The sequence below is a fragment of the Pecten maximus genome, chromosome 9 (assembly GCF_902652985.1).
Source record: "Pecten maximus chromosome 9, xPecMax1.1, whole genome shotgun sequence".
Lineage (NCBI taxonomy): Eukaryota > Metazoa > Mollusca > Bivalvia > Pectinida > Pectinidae > Pecten > Pecten maximus.
The window spans coordinates 31,120,688-31,142,715 of record NC_047023.1 but is presented as its reverse complement, the minus strand read 5'-3'; the positions used below and the strand labels follow the sequence as shown (position 1 = coordinate 31,142,715).

Sequence of the window (22,028 nt, the reverse complement as noted above, 5' to 3'; positions counted from 1 at the left end):
TGTATTGCATTTGGAAGAATAGACATTTGAAACTTGGAACCAAATATAGAACATATAGGTCTCTGTACCAATTAGACTGTCCCTCAAAATTCAAAACACTATACATTGTATATGACAATGGGGATGAGCGATACGAGAAAAAAAACAAACAGTAGTATATACTAATCTTACATGTATACGGAAGTAGAAACATGAAAAAGAATGGTTTATACTAATAATTAAAGAAACAAATTCGATGACCACAATGCACAGAGAGCTAGACATTATTATGTAGGGTTTTAAAACTAACATATTACTTTGGGAGAGTGAAACATCAAATGAGTTACAGGTCACGTCAACAAAACTAGCAGGAAATGGTTTACATTTTTGTAAGAAACTGAAAAAGGCTAAAAAGACAAATAGTTTTTCCTAAGATCTGACGATTTATATCGCGATGAATATCAGATTTTTAAATACAATTACCAAAATTATCTTTTCCTGCTTAAAGTGTTCTACAATTAGTTATAGCATTTTCTCTGTTAAATCAAATAAATACAGTCTATATGAATTTACACAGGTACATTATCACCTACGAATCTCATCTCCTTACACCAGTACACACCTTACCTGTGGAAATATCAACCCTACCAACATCAGGTGTGTCAGTCACACCACATGGTCAGTTCTCACCCTCCGTCTTTACAAATTCACCCCAGGGGTCCATTTACAGCAAATGTGTACAGTGTTTAAGTCCTTCTACCTGACCTATCATAATTAGTTACTGGAGTTAACCTGTGGTCACGTTTTAATACACAAAATATATTGTTTACCTGTGGTCACGTTTTAATACACAAAACATATTGTTTACCTGTGGTCACGTTTTAATACACAAAACATATTGTTTACCTGTGGTCACGTTTTAATACACAAAACATATTGTTTACCTGTGGTCACGTTTTAATACACAAAACATATTGTTTACCTATTGAAATAATAATCATAGTTTGTAATTCTAAACTACTTTCCAACTGAAAAATTTAATATAAATGAAATTCATATTACAAGTTGATTTTAATTGTATTGAAGATTTTCTATAAACATGGCCAAAACATCTTTATAATTACAACGTTAAACACAGATGTATAATTGTTTACCACTTACGGACGCATTAAGTCCCCAAACATAGTAGCATGTAAATTTTACAGTTTTGTTTTCTATCATGTGGACAGTGTTCACGTATAATATGAATCATCCTTTAGAATCTCATAACACCATGAACGTGATCTGAAGAGCACTGGAGTTAACACTGCACCGGGGTTAACACCTTAGTGCACTGGAATTAACATTGTAGTTCACTGGAGTTAACATCGTATTGCACTGGAGTTAACACTGCAGTGAACTGGAGTTAACATCGTATTGCAATAGAGTTAAAAAAACTGTAGTGCACCGGGGTTAACACCGTAGTGTACTGAAGTTAATATTGTAGTGTACTACAATCCGTATTCTAGTGCACTACCTTGTTCACTACGTGTGCACTAAAAGTACGCTTGATACCAAGTTTATTTTGCCCCAACTGTATATATTTGTATAAAAGATATCTTCCAGCGAAGATAATTCAGCACTGTTGCTATCTAAGATACAATAGGCGACAGCGTCAGAGACAAACAAACTACATCAATGAAGTTCACAATCAGGTGGGGTAATCCATAATTTAGACCCTCCTTTATATAGATATTCGTTAAGTTTGGAGGTAATTTTGATACATACATAATTGAAGGTGAAGATGTTACGGGGTTATTAACCTCAAAGGCACGTGCTGTATACGTACGTTGATAATTACATTAGTAATAACAGTAATTATTTTAATCACGTGGGGACACCTGGTTGTCTTGACGACTTGTTGACCATAATGTAGCTATGATGCTGTCACATAGATGAAATTCAAATATAATACAATGTATATATAATTCTATTCCTGTATATATCTTATATTCAATATGGTTGTATAGGTATATATCTCCAGTTGTCCATTCAGAAAGCCTTACTATATACGTTTCTTATTGTTTTTCAGAGACCGACACTTCTGCAACCAAGTCGTCGATAGACCTCACATAAGAACATATCTATAAAATCATTTGCGGAACATTTTATAAACAGAATATACTACAGGTATTCAGTGTTAAATGAACTTTTCGGTGGAAGAGATATCAACAACGATATAAGTTAAAGGAATTAAATGAAATTGGGAAAAGATAAGTTCAAAGTCGACGCGTGAAAAACCATTATCAGACGGAGAAATTTAGTTTTGTCGTCATTTGGTGATAGTAATGACGAACAATAACCCCTCATTACAGTTCACGTGTTTAATGTGAAAGGTACCAGCGATCGATATGCTAGCAAACTAGCTCGTGGTATTAACTATGTCAGCGGTTGTGAACGTCGAGCCCGCCAATGAAAAGGGACGGATCGATTCAACTGAACAGCTGCTAAGGCAGAACGCCGCAGTCGCGTTTGCTGAGCCGACCGAGATCACAAACAATGCCAGGCACCGCAGCCTGCCCAACACACGCGATCAAAATGACGATGAAATGGAGAATGGTGATACTCGGAACTTTGACACCTCATCTTTGAGTAGTTCTGGTCATGGTATTGATGGGAAAGTTAACAAGGCGTATACCTCACCGGACATTGAGTTACAGAGCTACCCGTTTCCGGCACCCGCTGAAGATCGTCCAAATTCACCACCTGAGAAATCGAACAGACACCACCACCACCATCACCATCATCATCACAACCATAAACACCAACAAGAACAAAATCAACAACAACAACAACAACAACAACAACAGCAACCACAACAACCACAACAACAACAGCAACAACAACAGAATGTGTCCCAAAATAACCACAACAACCAGTACAAAACGTCTGAACAGCATAGTCAACAAGCTGACAACAACGGTACAGCGAGTATGACTACAAACTCTCAGTCTCGCTCACACATAGATAGGCTGTACCAGCATTCCTCAGACGAGGAGGGAAGGCCTCACATTGATGATGGCAGATCGGAAGATGCTCGTCACGGAAAGGGAAAAGAGTCTACCATCTTATCCGAAATTGGAGCGGACTACATGCGAGTTAACGGAGCCATTGGCCAATTTAAACAATTGCAAAAACCCACATCAATGCAATCCCTCCCGACTTCCTCGAAAATGAGCTATACGTCTGAAGATGCAGGGGCTGCTCTCGTCGGGGTGAACAGCGAGCTAGGGAAATATGGTATGGAACAAAAACAACAGCCGGAGACCAAAAACAGTAAACCTAATCCAGTTGGATACAGGCTGGGGAAAAGGAAAACATTGTACGAAAGGAGGAGAAAAATCTCGGACTATTGTCTTGTGTTTGGGATGGGTGGTATAGTTTTGATGATCGTGGAGACGGAACTAACCATGGCCAATGTCTACCTTAAGGTAAGTGTTTTACTGATGAGTTGATGAGTGCGTATGAGACGTAACACATGTTTATTTTGTAGGTATGATGTCGTTTGTGTTATCAACATAAGGTTTAGAACATGTTATATTTAACGGGTAATTAGTAGAAGTGACCTTGAAAATCCAGTGTCGTGTTAGGTAGGTTATACTTATTCCCACCTATATAGTATACTTGTTAGGGTTATACATGTTTACATCAGTTAAACTTGACCTTGAATGTTTTTATTCTGTCTAAACTTACATCCACTTCCCTCTGTGTAGCCCACACCATTCTCTGTAGAACGTACGGGGACGTACTCATTTAACTTGAGGGGGTTGGTTAGAAAAACGTAAGTACAAACAAGTTAAATTCATCACAGATACCTAAACATATGTTCCAGTTCGATTTTTGTTGGGGTTGGCACATACATAGTGTTGATTTCAGAAATGATTTCATCAGTTGTACATGTAAATAAAATACTACCGACAAACATTTCCCTTCTTTAGGTAACTCATGTACATTCGCTAAAAATAACCCAGTGGTTAAGAACGGCAGGCTATTATTACAATATGCACTTGTTTATTGATGTTGGGGGCTAAAGTGCTCACAGAAATGATGTAGGGCAGTATATTCCTCCCCCACACACCAGTCTGTATAATAACACACACCAGTACACATGTACACTCTATATATAATCCCCACACCAGTATACATGTACACTGTATATATAATCCCCACACCAGTATACATGTACACTGTATATATAATCCCCCACACCAGTATACATGTACACTCTATATATAATCCCCCACACCAGTACACATGTACACTCTATATATAATCCCCACACCAGTATACATGTACACACTATATATAATCCCCACACCAGTACACATGTACACTCTATATATAATCCCCCACACCAGTACACATGTACACTCTATATATAATCCCCCACACCAGTACACATGTACACTCTATATATAATCCCCCACACCAGTACACATGTACACTCTATTTATAATTCCCACACCAGTATACATGTACACTCTATATATAATCCCCACACCAGTACACATGTACACTCTATATATAATCCCCACACCAGTACACATGTACACTCTATATATAATCCCCCACACCAGTATACATGTACACTCTATATATAATCCCCACACCAGTACACATGTACACTCTATATATAATCCCCACACCAGTATACATGTACACTGTATATATAATCCCCCACACCAGTATACATGTACACTCTATATATAATCCCCCACACCAGTATACATGTACACTCTATATATAATCCCTACACCAGTACACATGTACACTCTATATATAATCCCCACACCAGTATACATGTACACACTATATATAATCCCCCTCACCAGTATACATATACACTATATATATAATCCCCACACCAGTAAACATTTACACTCTATATATAATCCCCACACCAGTATACATGTACACTCTATATATAATCCCCCACATCAGTATATATGTACACTCTATATATAATCCCCCACACCAGTATACATGTACACTCTATATATAATCCCCACACCAGTATACATGTACACTCTATATATAATCCCCACACCAGTATACATGTACACTCTATATATAATCCCCACACCAGTATACATGTACACTCTATATATAATCTCCCACACCAGTATACATGTACACTCTATATATAATCCCCACACCAGTGTACATGAACACTCTATATATAATCCCCCACACCAGTTAACATGTACTTTCTATATATAATCCCCACACCAGTATACATGTACACTCTATATATAATCCCCCACACCAGTATACATGTACACTCTATATAATCCCTACACCAGTACACATGTACACACTATATATAATCCCCACACCAGTATACATGTACACTCTATATATAATCCCCCACACCAGTACACATGTACACTCTATATATAATCCCCACACCAATACACATGTACACTCTATATATAATCCCCACACCAGTATACATGTACACTCTATATATAATCCCCACACCAGGACACATGTACACTCTATATATAATCCCCACACCAGTATACATGTACACTCTATATATAATCCCCAAACCAGTATACATGTACACTCTATATATAATCCCCCACACCAGTATACATGTACACTCTATATATAATCCCCACACCAGTATACAGATACACTCTATATATAAACCCCCACACCAGTATACATGTACACCCTATATATAATCCCCCACACCAGTATACATGTACACTCTATATATAATCCCCCACACCAGTATACATGTACACTCTATATATAATCCCCCATACCAGTATACATGTACACTCTATATATAATCCAAACACCAGTATACATGTACACTCTATATATAACCCCCACACCAGTATACATGTACACTCTATATATAATCTCCACACCAGTACACATGTACACTCCATATATAATCCCCACACCAGTATACATGTACACTCTATATATAATCCCCACACCAGTATACATGTACACTCTATATATAATCCCCACACCAGTATACATGTACACACTATATATAATCCCCCACACCAGTATACATGTACACTCTATATATAATCCCCACACCAGTATACATGTACACTCTATATATAATCCCCCACATCAGTAAACATGTACACTGCATATATTATCCCCACACCAGTATACATGTACACTCTATATATAATCCCCACACCAGTATACACTTACACTCTATATATAATCCCCCACACCAGTATACATGTACACTCTATATATAATCCCCACACCAGTATATATGTACACTCTATATATAATCCCCACACCAGTATACATGTACACTCTATATATAATCCAAACACCAGTATACATGTACACTCTATATATAACCCCCACACCAGTATACATGTACACTCTATATATAATCTCCACACCAGTACACATGTACACTCTATATATAATCCCCACACCAGTATACATGTACACTCTATATATAATTCCCACACCAGTATACATGTACACTCTATATGTAATCCCCACACCAGTATACATGTACACACTATATATAATCCCCCACACCAGTATACATGTACACTCTATATATAATCCCCCACACCAGTAAACATGTACACTCTATATATAATCCCCCACACCAGTATACCTGTACACTATATATGATCCCCACACCAGTATAAATGTACACTATATATAATCCCCACACCAGTATACATGTACACTCTATATAATCCCCCACACCAGTATACATGTACTTTCTATATATAATCCCCCACACCAGTATACATGTACTTTCTATATATAATCCCCCACACCAGTATACATGTACTTTCTATATATAATCCCCCACACCAGTATACATGTACTTTCTATATATAATCCCCCACACCAGTATACATGTACACTCTATATAATCCCCCACACCAGTATACATGTACTTTCTATATATAATCCCCCACACCAGTATACATGTACACTCTATATATAATCCCCACACCAGTATACATGTACACTCTATATATAATCCCCCACACCAGTATACATGTACACTCTATATATAATCCCCACACCAGTATACATGTACACTCTATATATAATCCCCCACACCAGTATACATGTACACTCTATATATAATTCCTGCTCAGAAATTTTGTTATTGCTTAAAGTATTTGAATCGTGAAAGGAAAAGGGGAAAGAAGCGAAAAGTAGAGAAAGGATGTTTCTTGCATGAAACTAATTCAGATCATTTAATGATGGAAGATAAGATCCATTTGGGATCCCGTGTTTTGTTTAAAATTTCATATTTTTAGATGTTTTTTTTTATTTCTTTCACAATCCATCAGTATTTTACAAAACTCTTACATATGCAGGATGTTCCATACTATTACATGTTTTTATGGGGGCAAAAATCAGAAATTTTGTGGATTTTGCTCAAAACTCATACTAACAAAGTGAGACATTTAATTATGCACAATTGCTGTTTTATAACATTCATTATTCCTGATATTGTTGAGTCAACAGTGTACATGGCAAGTGGACAACTGAACAAAAGGATGTCAGCATATAAAATCAATTGATGACAATTATATGTGTAGCATTCCAAAGGTTTGAATAATTCAGTATCATCCTAGCTAACAGATCGTGAATTATAGAAAAAGATAGCACCACAAATGTTCACATCATAAAAGGTTCATAAAGTTATTATATCACCAAAAACAATGTATGTTATATGTACCTAGGCACAAACATTTATGTATTATATTTCTACATTAGTAACACATCTCATTTACTATAACACATTTCATATATATACTTCTAAACACATCTATACCACACACATGTATACTACAACACACTTCTGTACCACACACATGTATACTACAACACACTTCTGTACCACACACATGTGTACTACAACATACTTCTGTACCACACACATGTATACTTCATCACACTTCTGTACCACACATGTATACTACAACACACTTCTGTACCACACATGTATACTACAACACACTTCTATACCACACACATGTATACTACAACACACATCTGTACCACACACATGTATACTACAACACACATCGTTACCGCACACATGTATACTACAACACACATCTGTACCACACATGTGTATACTACAACACACTTCTGTACCACACATGTATACTACAACACATATCTGTACCACACATGTATACTACAACACACTTCTGTACCACACACATGTATACTACAACACACTTCTGTACCACACATGTATATTACAACACACATATGTACCACACACATGTATACTACAACACACATCTGTACCACACACATGTATACTACAACACACTTCTGTACCACACACATGTATACTACAACACACATCTGTACCACACACATGTATACTACAACACACTTCTGTACCACACACATGTATACTACAACACACTTCTGTACCACACACATGTATACTACAACACACTTCTGTACCACACATGTATACTACAACACACTTCTGTACCACACACATGTATACTACAACACACTTCTGTACCACACATGTATACTACAACACACTTCTGTACCACACACATGTATACTACATCACACTTCGGTATCACACACATGTATACTACAACACACATCTGTACCACACACATGTATATTACAACACACATCTGTACCACACACATGTATACTACAACACACATCTGTACCACACACATGTATACTACAACACACTTCTGTACCACACACATGTATACTACAACACACATCTGTACCACACATGTATACTACAACACACATCTGTACCACACACATGTATACTACAACACACTTCTGTACCACACACATGTATACTACAACACACATCTGTACCACACACATGTATACTACAACACACTTCTGTACCACACATGTATACTACAACACACATCTGTACCACACACATGTATACTACAACACACTTCTGTACCACACACATGTATACTACAACACACATCTGTACCACACATGTATACTACAACACACTTCTGTACCACACACATGTATACTACAACATACTTCTGTACCACACACATGTATACTACAACACACTTCTGTACCACACACATGTATACTACAACACACATCTGTACCACACATGTATACTACAACACACTTCTGTACCACACATGTATACTACAACACACTTCTGTACCACACATGTATACTACAACACACTTCTGTACCACACACATGTATACTACAACACACTTCTGTACCACACATGTATACTACAACACACTTCTGTACCACACATGTATACTACAACACACATCTGTACCACACATGTATACTGTCTACAACACACATCTGTACCACACACATGTATACTACAACACACTTCTGTACCACACACATGTATAGTACAACACACTTCTGTACCACACATGTATACTACAACACAATACTGTACCATACACACTGCACACAAACAACACACATACATGTATACATTTGTACAATACCACACACATATACTGCACACACATTATACCACACACATATACTGCACACATATTATACCACACATTATACCTGTATACAACACCAAACACACATGTATGACACATAACCCCCTCATATACCACACATATACACTAGCACTCATGTTTTACTATTATTGCTATAATATAACAAAGTTTATGTCTGAAATTGACATTTAAATTTGTGTATTGATTGGTAACCTATTCCCATTAGAACTGTGCCCATTGTTGGATGATTAAGATGTAAGATAACGTAAGAGATAGTAGGATATTGGCTTACTTTGATAAAGTATGCACTTTAATTCTTTATTGATATTAATGTCCTGGAAGCCATCTTGGATTTTTACGATATAACATTTTATTAGTACTTCTCAAGAAATACTCCACAAATTCTTTTTCAAATTTCATGAACAGGTCCCTCTTAGTCTGTCATTGTGTGTATTCAAAGAGATTAACTTAACAGAACAGGAAAATTAAACAATAGACAGATAGCCATATTGATTTTGACAATGACTGTGCCTACCTGTTAAATTCACCTATCTATAGAACTGTTTATAACAGACTGCCTGTACTTTGACAAACTTTGGCAATATTTTTCTCAAAGTTGCTTTTATACTTCTGTTTATCAGAATATTTAATTTTTTTTTTAAATTTCAGCTTATTGATTCCCCCGCTATATGAGACTTGGTTTTCTTAGTTTGAATTCTTGCTATGTTAGTTTTCAGAATTCTCATGCCATGTGTGTAAAAATACGCAGAAGATTTTAGACAAAACCAAATGGCCAGTAGCACTAGGTGGCATTCTGTCTGTATGTATTGATAGCTGTTGTTAATGTATTACTCTGCAATGGATGTAGCTGACATCCAGTGTTGTGGTACCTGTGCGGGGCATATGGTGTACCATCAATGTAGGCCGATTTTTCTGTCAGTCTGTAGATGTTCCCCTCACAAGAAGACTGGCCTTACATATGCACCATACATACTGTTGGCATGCATAACATTTGTTTGAAATGTAATAAACAAGCAAGTCTGCATGTTATATGCATACATGATCGTTGTTCACAAATGCACAATGCATTGTAAAAAGGGAACAGTAGGAATAGAATGTACCACTTTTTTTCCCATCTACGAGTCCTTGAATTATATGACAGCCCGTCTTTATGTAATATACTCTACAAAAAAACACAAAGTCTCCTACTACCAAACACCTTAGCCTGTAATAAAAAATGAAATATTTGGTCATGTAATAAATATTGCAAACATTTGTTAGGAATGAAAGGAGTTGGTCCATATTTGTTCTGGTGCATTATTGGGTGAATTAAGGGAAACAAATAAAAAAAATCATTAAAATCCTTCTTCTATAGGAATGAAAAGATTTGGTTGATATTTGGTCTGATTAGCATCCTTGAGTCAAAGGAAATACAATATAGAAAATTCTTTGATATCCTTTTTGTAGAATTGTTGATTGTTTTGACATAATCACTATAATATCCAGGTTAACAATACAGGCCCTGTATTTTCAAAGTTTGCCGTTTACAATATATCTTAACAAATTTCTCTTTATTAATTGTTTCTTTAACCTTTAAAATATGCAGTCATTAAGTAATTTTCACAAAGGTAAATTGAATAACCATTGACCCGTAATGGAAATCTTCATAAAACTTGAGGTAACCTATCTAAATCAACTATAATATAAGAAGAGTAATTAATAAATGATTATTTATTGGCAGGTTTCTGAGGTAATAATTTGTCAAGTTGACAAAGCACTGTTAAGCAGTGGGGATGCCAACCCTGTATAATATTGATAGTAGTCTGTGCCCTGTTGACATCAGGGCCATTATTTAAATTAGTGCAGTAGGAATGAAAACTGATATCTATGTATTTTGTTTCTTTGGACAAAATACACATGAGATAACAATCGCTAAGTGCAATATCTATCCTAAGTGGTGGCCCACACGTTTCTCAGTAGTGGAACTGAATTGGGATAAATCTGTGTCCTTGTTATATATAATTAGAGCTCAAATGGTCAGAGTGTCCCTCTAGAGTTCAGAGATCTTCGGGTTCCAATTTCTGTCTGGTCAATGCATTTTCCCTCTCTTGTTACATTTAGCGCCCAATAAAAAATGCCCACACAATGTGGTATATTAAGGTGTCATATGTGTGTGTTTGAGGTTGAAGACCTTGAAGTAAGGAACATAGTAGGACTGCACTGGACTGGTCAAAGGTGGCCAGGCAGCTCAAACAGTTAGAGAATTTATCTGGAGTTCAGATGTCCAGGGTTTGAGCCTTTATCTAGAGTTTAGATGTCCAGGGTTTGAGCCTTTATCTAGAGGTTTAGATTTCCAGGGTTTGAGCCTTTATCTAGAGTTTAGATGTCCAGGGTTTGAGCCTTTATCTAGAGTTTAGATGTCAGGGGTTTGAGCCTTTATCTAGAGTTCAGATGTCCGGGGTTTGAGTCCCTAGAACCTTTATCTAGAGTTCAGATGTCCGGGGTTTGAGCCTTTTTCAGATGTCCGGGGTTTGAATCCCTAGAGCCTTTATCTAGAGTTTAGATGTCCAGGGTTTGAGCCTTTATCTAGAGTTTAGATGTCCAGGGTTTGAGCCTTTATCTAGAGTTCAGATGTCCGGGGTTTGAGCCTTTTCCAGATGTCCGGGGTTTGAGTCCCTAGAGCCTTTATCTAGAGTTCAGATGTCCAGGGTTTGAGCCTTTATCTAGAGTTCAGATGTCCGGGGTTTGAGCCTTTATCTAGAGTTCAGATGTCCGGGGTTTGAGCCTTTATCTAGAGTTCAGATGTCCGGGGTTTGAGCCTTTATCTAGAGTTCAGATGTCCGGGGTTTGAGCCTTTATCTAGAGTTCAGATGTCCGGGGTTTGAGCCTTTTCCAGATGTCCGGGGTTTGAGTCCCTAGAGCCTTTATCTAGAGTTCAGATGTCCGGGGTTTGAGCCTTTATCTAGAGTTCAGATGTCCGGGGTTTGAGCCTTTATCTAGAGTTCAGATGTCCGGGGTTTGAGCCTTTATCTAGAGTTCAGATGTCCGGGGTTTGAGCCTTTTCCAGATGTCCGGGGTTTGAGTCCCTAGAGCCTTTATCTAGAGTTCAGATGTCCGGGGTTTGAGCCTTTTTCAGATGTACGCGGTTTGAATCCCTAGAGCCTTTATCTAGAGTTCAGATGTCCGGGGTTTGAGCCTTTTTCAGATGTACGCGGTTTGAATCCCTTCTGATGATTGAAGTTTTTCTCTACTGGTACACATTACCTTCTTAGTGAGGATCACAGGAGTTGATTATATAGAAATATTTAGACTTCTTCTCAACAAGGAAGGGGGCCCAGAGTCATGATATTGGGTCAGTAGCATTCCGGGATGAAGGGCTTGCCAAAGTTGTTAAGGTCAAGGTGGCTGATTCTAAAATTAGAACCAAACTATCAAAATGCATCATTTAAGGGGCCAGATCTTACAGAAGGTCAAGTTTTCTGCTCTTGGTGATACGTGTTAATCAGCAGATGTGGGTTCTATTATCATATCTGGGTAGTCATTGTTCAAGGTCACACTTGACCTTTTTTGAAATAAAAATGCTTGTGTACAAGAACAGAAACGGACATTACATTGCACATCTCAGAGGAAAAACATAGTTTCTTTGGTAGTGGGACAAACTGGCAATAGAAACAGACACTATATAACACATCTCTGAGGACAAACAGAGAGTTACTGGAAATCCTGGACTTTTGGTTAGAGGGACTGCTTCCTGTAACATTCCAGATTATATATCACTCAATAATAATTAGACTGACTCGTTCAATTTGCCATTTCAAAATTATCTTAAGATATAATCTCTGTTGAAAGATAAAAAGTCAGTTTTAGTTAGGGTTGTAAGAGCAGTGAGTTTTGAGGTAATATTACTGGTGTGCTTCCCCAGCTGAGAAGGACTGACTTGTACCAGAGAATGGTATAGGACTAAATATCATCGCAGCTATTTTTAGACTGGTGTGGCGTATGTGTAACAGTTATCTAGGAAAAGGTACAGATGCTTCATCTCTGACAAAGAATAACTGAACGATTGGAAACGAAAATAAGCTGTTGCATATGTTTAGCTTACCTGCCCAAAGGACAAGTCAAAATGAGTTCTGACATAAAAACTTGTATTTTCCTATTAGTAACAGGACTGTATTTGGTTAAAATTGGAAGGATGTCTCTAGTAATGTATTGTCATTTAATGATTGTCATCGTAATGAAATGACGTTCGTCTAAAACTGTTGGTACAGTTCTAATCATGGTCAGATAAAACTTAGGTCCGTAGTTCTAATCATGGTCAGATAAAACTTAGGTCCGTAGTTCTAATCATGGTCAGATAAAACTTAGGTCCGTAGTTCTAATCATGCTCAAATAAAACTTAGGTCCGTAGTTCTAATCATGCTCAAATAAAACTTAGGTCCGTAGTTCTAATCATGGTCAGATAAAACTTAGGTCCGTAGTTCTAATCATGCTCAAATAAAACTTAGGTCCGTAGTTCTAACTGGACTAATGAGGAGCCCTATTAACTTTTATAGGTCTTTTGATGTCTATTGTTTTCTAATGGAGAGGTGTTAAATCTGACCTGCACAGGTGGGTGACCTTGGCCTGCTGACTATAATGACTGCACTCATCTGGACTTATAATTACCGCTTACAGAAATAATTCAGAGGAGAAGGAAAATTATTATAAAAGTGATTTATGTTGTAACGAAATTATAGTGAACGGGACATGTTTTACTTAATGGATATAGAGAAAATTAGGTACACAGAAAAATATTGTAATCAACGGGATGATTAATATAGAAAAAAATTAGGTAAATGGAAAAATATGTAATAAGTGAGATAAATAGAGAGAAAATTAGGTAAATGGAAAAAATATTGTTATAAGTAGAATTGATATTGAGAAAATTAGGTACACAGAAAAATATTGTAATAATTAAAGGGGATAATTAATAAAGAGAAAATTAGGTACATGGAAAAATATTGTAATGGATGGGATAATTGATATATAATATGGGATCATCTGTGTCAACATATAGCTATATAAATTTCACTGACTTTTTGGAAATATTTTCAGGGTTCCATAAAGAAAGATTTACTGCTGGAAAAATTAAGAATGATAGGTAGAGGTTAGATTTATAGACTAATCAAGAGGCTAACAAGACCACAGAAAGTCTTTTATCTCAGCCACATGCCCATTGCATGATTGTTAAAATATGTACCTAAATTTGGCATCATTAATCTTCTTTCCTTTTAAATTTTTTTTTTTATGTTAACAGACACCATTAGTGTTGGTGGCATGTACACTGTTACAATTAGCCATCACTCTGTCACGTCCCAGCTCATTAACTCTTAAATGGATACAGATTAAAAACCTGTAATTTGGTCTATGTTTATTGTATAATATCAATATGTTGATTTTGATTTTGATATTTTGAACTATATTCGTATAATGGCCATTTAACTTCCATGAAGAATTTTGATTAAAATCTTCCCGAAGAAATATCACCAAAATTGGAGAAAGCCTTGCTTAACTTCAGTTGGAATTTAAACAATATATTTATATCAGAAAAAAGTATACTGATATTGTTAAATCTCTTGATCGAGTAAGCACTATAGATGACAATAGCTGGGTTGCACTTAAAGTGACACTTCCTCAAATGTAATTTCAACCAGGCCAGCTGGTAATTACTTAGGCAGCCATCCTTGGTCAATTGGCCAATATCTGGCTTGTTCTGAAAAGTCATTACTACACCTCTTAACCAAGCCAATGACACTAAAAAGTTCCAAATTTCACCTTGGTTTCCGGCATTTGTGTTGCTTTAACACATCTCGTTTTTCTGATATTTCCCTTTGACACTGTTTCACTTTTGGCCTTTAGCTGAGGATTCATTCTCATGAGGAAGTGTAAAGGGACCTTGGTAGATCACAGCCAGTGTTTGATTTGAGTGAGACATCTCGGTGACATACTTTGGTATATCACAACCAGTGTAGGATTTGAGCACGATGTCTGGGTTACAGACTTTGGTATATCACAATCAGTGTAGGATTTGAGGGAGACATCTCGGTGACTATACTGTCACCTTCATCAGACAAACGGCCAGTGTAACAGCAATGCACACTTAAGTGTTGTGTGTATGAGATTTTAAACAGATTGAAGGTCTTTTTCGTCTACTCTCTAATTTATGTACACCAAGGTGGCAAACAGTATATAAGTTGAATCGGCTAATATGTTCAGAAGTTGATTTGCTACTCTGAGGAGAAGTCAATTTCGGCCAATATGTGTAGAAGCTGATTCAGCTACTCTGAGAAGTTGATTTGGCTAAATATGTGTCAAAGTCGATTCAGCTATCTTCCTCTGCGGAAGGATTTGGGTCCTGTTTCCAAGTTTATATGACATTCCAAAGTCATTAAAAATGACTCTAGCTGCTGTGTGACACTCAGCTTTGATGTAGATACCTGGTACATTGTGGTGTCAGTATATTGGACTGGGAGTCTTGATTATGTACCTGAGACAGGACAGTTCAGACTGGCTTTGTAAAGCAAATTCCTTTGTTTTCCACATTCAATTAAGTACCAATTTTATATTAAGTCCTCAACCGAAGCCCTGATTGCACAATATGGCTGCCATTTGCTGGCTTCTGATTGGCTAAATCATTTTGTGTAATATCTTTTCTTCTGTTTGGCACAACAAGAGGAAACTTGATGAAAAGTATCAGCATAATATTTGCTCCTAAAGTTGAATAATTTTTTTTTTAACATTTTCAACAAAGAAATTTCATCATGGCCTGTATTGAGGCTTCTTTTTGGTTGAAATTTAGTATGTAGCTGTATTAACACTACAAACAAGATTGGAACTCCATTCCATTTCTTGATATAAAAGATATGGCTGTTATTTGCTTGCTTCAGATTGGTGGAAATTCGGATCTTTTGAGATTTCGATGAAATTAGATGTTTAGGTGTATTATGACTAAGGAACAATACTGCAGTTATAACTTCATTAGGGTCTGTTGGGGTAGTTTGGGGATCTAGAGTTCCAGGCCATATAACAATTAGAACAATTGTGACCTTATTTTGTGTTGATAGAACGTTCAACAGTATCACACCACTGTTGAAATGGGAATTACTGCTTATTTGCAGTAGATTATATTTAGTGAAAAGGTCCAATGAAAAATCTGGATCATTATTATGCTTGAAGTCAACACTCACTATTTTGATCTGGGTAAACATCAGATAGAAATGGATGACCTGCAATTAATGTGGAGTGTATGAATGTTTACAGTGAAACCATCTACACATTAAAATGCCTGCCATCAATATTGATTTTCGCTATACAGTCTGTTATTAACAGATTAACTAAGTGCAGGCAAACAAGTACAAGTCATGGGCAGGGACAGACAAAAAAGTGGAGAGAGACAAACAGGGAGAGCGAGGTTAACGATGGGAGACAGACAGTGAAAGACAGACAGAGAGACTGAAATTGGGAAAGGGGAGGCAAGTTAGGGACACAGAAACGGAGGAGTGGGAGACAATTAAGGGACATAGAAAAGGGGGAAGGGGAGACAATTAAGGGGCACAGAAATGGAGGAAGGGGAGGTGTTTAAGGAACACAGAAATGGAGGAGGAAGGGGAGACAATTTAGAGGTACAAAATGGAGGAAGGGGAGACAATTTAGAGGTACAAAATGGAGGAAGGGGAGGCGTTTAAGGGACACAGAGATTGAGGAAGGGGAGACAATTTAGGGGTACAGAAATGGAGGAAGGGGAGGCAAGTTAGGGACAGAGAAATGGAGGAGGAAGGGGAGACAATTTAGAGGTACAGAAATGGAGGAAGGGGAGGCGTTTAAGTTAGGGATACATGAATGGGGAGGGGGAGACAATTAAGGGGTACAGAAATGGGGGAAGGGGAGACAATTTAGGAGTACAGAAATAGGGGGAAAGGGAGACAATTGATGGACAAAGAAAAGGTAGATGGGGGAACAATTCACAGAAATGGGGGATGGGGAGACAATTAAGGTGTACAGAAATGGGGGGAAGGGAGACAATTAAGGTGTACAAAACTTCCCTGTAACAAAATTCACCTGTTATAAGACTTACCTATAATAAAGCTTGTCGGTAATAGAACCTACCTATTGTAAAACTTAGCTATTAGAATTAAATCTCACCTTTAATCAAACTTATTTATGGTAAAACTCACCTGTAATAAGTAAAACTCACCTTTATTCAAATTTACCTGTAACAAAACTTTCTTTTATACTACCTTTAATGCATTTATTGGAAATGTTCAGCAAACTAAATCCATCTTTCTGATCAATTAATGCTCACTAAAAAAATTTAATAAAAGAATAAAAACTGTTGGACTACGGTGACATAGTATTGATTGTATCATTTACATAGTAATTTAAATCTCAACTGTTCAAATATTTGATTAAGTGTATTATTGATATCATACTATTTACAGTTTTGAATTGTAAAGACCTTTCAATGTGATCATTATAAGGCTACTACCAACATTATCATCAGCTCTTCTAGCTGGCTTTTGGGGCACTCAATTTTGACAGATGATATTTGCCTATAATAATTAATAAAAATCTAGACAGTGTATAGAAGGCTGTTGATATTATATAATAGATATAGTGTATAGTTTAATGAAGAAAGCATTACGAGATAGCTTGATTTCAAATTATTTATATCAATAATTTTTGTAATAGCTTCCGAGTCTAAATCCCCTTCAGCAGCAGTCATACTGGTGTTAACGACATTGACGTCATGTAATTACATTCTGAAGCGAAAATAAATTGCTATGAAATTGATTGCTATTCCACACAAATTATTAGAGACAAGAGGCCACAAAAGGGGAAATTTCATATTTAATTCCTTTAAATGACTTTAAACAGATTTCTACAGCAAAAGGGCCAAATGGGAGTGATCTTTTAAATTGTGGCACATCCCTCGTCTCCCTTGATAACTATACAAGAAGTCATAAAAGAGGGACTTTTGTGGTACGTAGTATTTAAGGCCTTGTGGAAGGGAGGCTAGGTGTATTTCTGTAATGGAATAGCCACAGGGAGGATATTTAGGGATCCCTATCTTATAATGTAATCAGGTACAGGAGGGAGACTGATGCTATGAGGGTGGATGCGAGTATGAAGGTGTGTGAGTATGAGGATGCATGTGAGTATGTGAGTGTGTTGGTATGAGAGTATGAGGGTGTGTGTTAGTATGAGGGTGTGTGTTAGTATGAGGGTGTGAGTTAGTATGAGGGTGTGAGTTAGTATGAGGGTGTGTGTTAGTATGAGGGTGTGTGTTAGTATGAGGGTGTGTGTTAGTATGAGGGTGTGTGTTAGTATGAGGGTGTGAGTTAGTATGAGGGTGTGAGTTAGTATGAGGGTGTGAGTTAGTATGAGGGTGTGTGTTGGTATGGAGGGTGTGTGTTGGTATGAGGAGATGCGTGTAGGTATGAGGATATAGTTTAGTATGAGGGATGTAAGTTGGTATGAGGGTGTATGTTGAGTATGAGGGTGTTGTGTTAGTATGAGGGTGTGTCGTTTAGGTATGAGGGTGTGATGTTGGATATGAGGTGTGGTGAGTTAGGTATGAGGGTGTTGTGTTAGTATGAGGGTGTGTGTTAGTATGAGGGTGTGTGTTAGTATGAGGGTGTGTGTTGGTATGAGGGTGTGTTGGTATGAGGGTGTGTATTGTAGGGTGTGTGTTAGTATGAGGTGTGTTGTTGCGGGTGTGTTGGTATGGGGTGTGTGTTGGTATGGGGGTGTGGGGTGGGTGTGTTGGTTGAGGGGTGTGTTGTTGGGGTGTGTTGGTTGAGGGGTGTGTTGGTGAGGGGGTGTGGTTGTGAGGGTGTGTGGTTGTGGGTGTGTGTTGGGTTTGTGGGTGTGGTGTGTTGGTTGAGGGTGTGTGTGTGGTATGAGGGTGTGTTGGTGGGGTGGTTGTTGGGGTTGGTGGTGTGTTGGTCTGAGGGTGGTGTGTTTGGTATGAGGGTGTTGTTTGGTATGCAGGGGTGTGTGTGTCTGGGGTGTGTTGGGTGTTTGGTATGAGGGTGTGTGTTGGTATGAGGGTGTGTGTTGGTGAGGGTGTGTTTTGGTATGAGGGTGTGTGATGGTATGAGGGTGTGTGTTGGTATGAGGATATTAGTTAGTATGAGGATGTAAGTTAGTATGAGGGTGTGTGTTGGTATGAGGGTGTGTGTTGGTATGAGGGTGTGTTGGTATGAGGGTGTGTGTTGGTATGAGGGTGTGTGTTGGTATGAGGGTGTGTGTTGGTATGAGGGTGTGTGTTGGTATGAGGGTGTGTGTTGGTATGAGGGTGTGTGTTGGTATGAGGGTGTGTGTTGGTATGAGGATATTAGTTAGTATGAGGGTGTGTGTTTAGGATATTAAGTATGGCTGTTTAGCGTTCCTATCAGCATTCCCAGTAAATACATAAACCATCTGTTTACATGTACATTAATTGACTGACAGAACATGAATAGCATGTGTGTATGTATGTTTTCCACATGCATTGCAAAGTGACCTCTGGCATACAAGATGTATTTAGGAGGCACATGTCAGAGCTATTGAACCAAAATACACATTACCAGGTATTACCCAGCTCCTGTGTAATGTCTTACACAGGTCTATTTGTTACATAGCCAGCATCGGCAGTCTCAACATCGGCAGTGGCGATGCATTAATAAATCATGTGTACAAGATTGATGTGAGGACATTCAGAGTTAGTATCTTTAGGAGTTGTGTATTATAATGCTGCCACATTGGTATCATTTCTGTTCCCATTGCATACATTACCATTTCATTGTACTGACACATTGGAAGACCTAAATAAGATTGTTCAGTCTGTATTCAATTATTAAAATACAATCAACCTGAATCGGCCATCAAATTAAAGAAAAAAATGTGTGAAATGTGGATCGGAAGATCTTTATACTGTGTCAATTTTTGTGGATCAGTAAATCTTTGTCACTGTTGTGTGGATCAGTAGATCTTTGTCACTGTTGTGTGGATCAGTATATCTTTGTCACTGTTGTGTGGATCAGTAGATCTTTGTCACTGTTGTGTGGATCAGTAGATCTTTGTCACTGTTGTGTGGATCAGTATATCTTTGTCACTGTTGTGTGGATCAGTAAATCTTTGTCACTGTTGTGTGGATCAGTAGATCTTTGTCACTGTTGTGTGGATCAGTATATCTTTGTCACTGTTGTGTGGATCAGTAAATCTTTGTCACTGTTGTGTGGATCAGTAGATCTTTGTCACTGTTGTGTGGATCAGTATATCTTTGTCACTGTTGTGTGGATCAGTAGATCTTTGTCACTGTTGTGTGGATCAGTAGATCTTTGTCACTGTTGTATGGATCAGTAGATCTTTGTGTTGTGTGGATAAGTAGATCTTTGTCACTGTTGTGTGGATCAGTAGATTGTTGTCACTGTTGTGTGGATCAGTAGATCCTTGTGTTGTGTGGATCAGTAGATGTTAGTGTTGTGTGGATCAGTAGATCTTTGTGTTGTGTGGATCAGTAGATTGTTGTCACTGTTGTGTGGATCAGTAGATCTTTGTGTTGTGTGGATCAGTAGATGTTAGTGTTGTGTTGATCAGTAGATCTGTGTCACTGTTGTGTTGATCAGTAGATCTTTGTCACTGTTGTGTGGATCAGTATATTTGTTGTGTGGATCAGTAAATCTTGGTTTTGTGTGGATCAGTAGATCTTTTTGTTGAGTTGATCAGTAAATATTAGCGTTGTATGGATCAGTAGATCTTAAGTGTTGTGTGAATCAGTTATCTTAGTGTTGTGTGGATCAGTAAATCTTTGTCACTGTTGTGTGGATCAGTTATCTTAGTGTTGTGTGGATCAGTAGATCTTTGTCACTGTTGTGTGGATCAGTTATCTTAGTGTTGTGTGGATCAGTTATCTTAGTGTTGTGTGGATCAGTAGAATTTTAGTGTTGTGTGGATCAGTTATCTTAGTGTTGTGTGGATCAGTAAATCTGTGTGGATCAGTAGATCTTAGTGTTGTGTGGATCAGTAAATCTGTGTGGATCAGTAGATCTTAGTGTTGTGTGGATCAGTAAATCTGTGTGGATCAGTAGATCTGTGTGGATCAGTACTAAACTTTAATGTCACATTGTCATATTTATAATATGCTGTTTCTAACATGACATTATTTTGTTTTCACAGGATCACGTATGTTCCTTCGTGCTTAAGTCTCTCATCAGTCTTTCAACACTTATCCTGGTGTGTCTGATCCTAGCATACCATGCCCTGGAGATCCAGGTATGTAGAACGTGCAGTATTTTTGTCTGTGATGTTGATATTTTACCTGTGTAAATGTTGCTCTGTGATATGTACATCTGACATAGTTATCTACATATTATAACCTTTAACCTTGATGTATCCTGCCTTTGTTAACCTGTTTGATGCAGTGTTTAATCTCCATCTTATTATGGCCTCAATGTAACACTTTATGTAGGAACTGCAATTACTTAATGTATAATGTAACACAATAGAAAC

At 37.5% G+C, this 22,028-nt stretch overlaps 1 protein-coding gene across 1 annotated transcript in view; it reads left to right on the top strand.

Annotated features, from left to right (window-relative positions):
- Positions 1-2,180: 2,180 nt before the first annotated feature.
- Positions 2,181-22,028, top strand: part of LOC117334221 (small conductance calcium-activated potassium channel protein 1-like) — a 90,154-nt gene continuing 70,306 nt past the window's right edge. The window contains exons 1-2 of the mRNA XM_033893707.1: positions 2,181-3,449; positions 21,696-21,791. Coding sequence (XP_033749598.1) covers positions 2,400-3,449; positions 21,696-21,791 — 1,146 coding nt within the window. The 5' untranslated portion in view covers positions 2,181-2,399. The remainder of the gene's footprint in view (positions 3,450-21,695; positions 21,792-22,028) is intronic.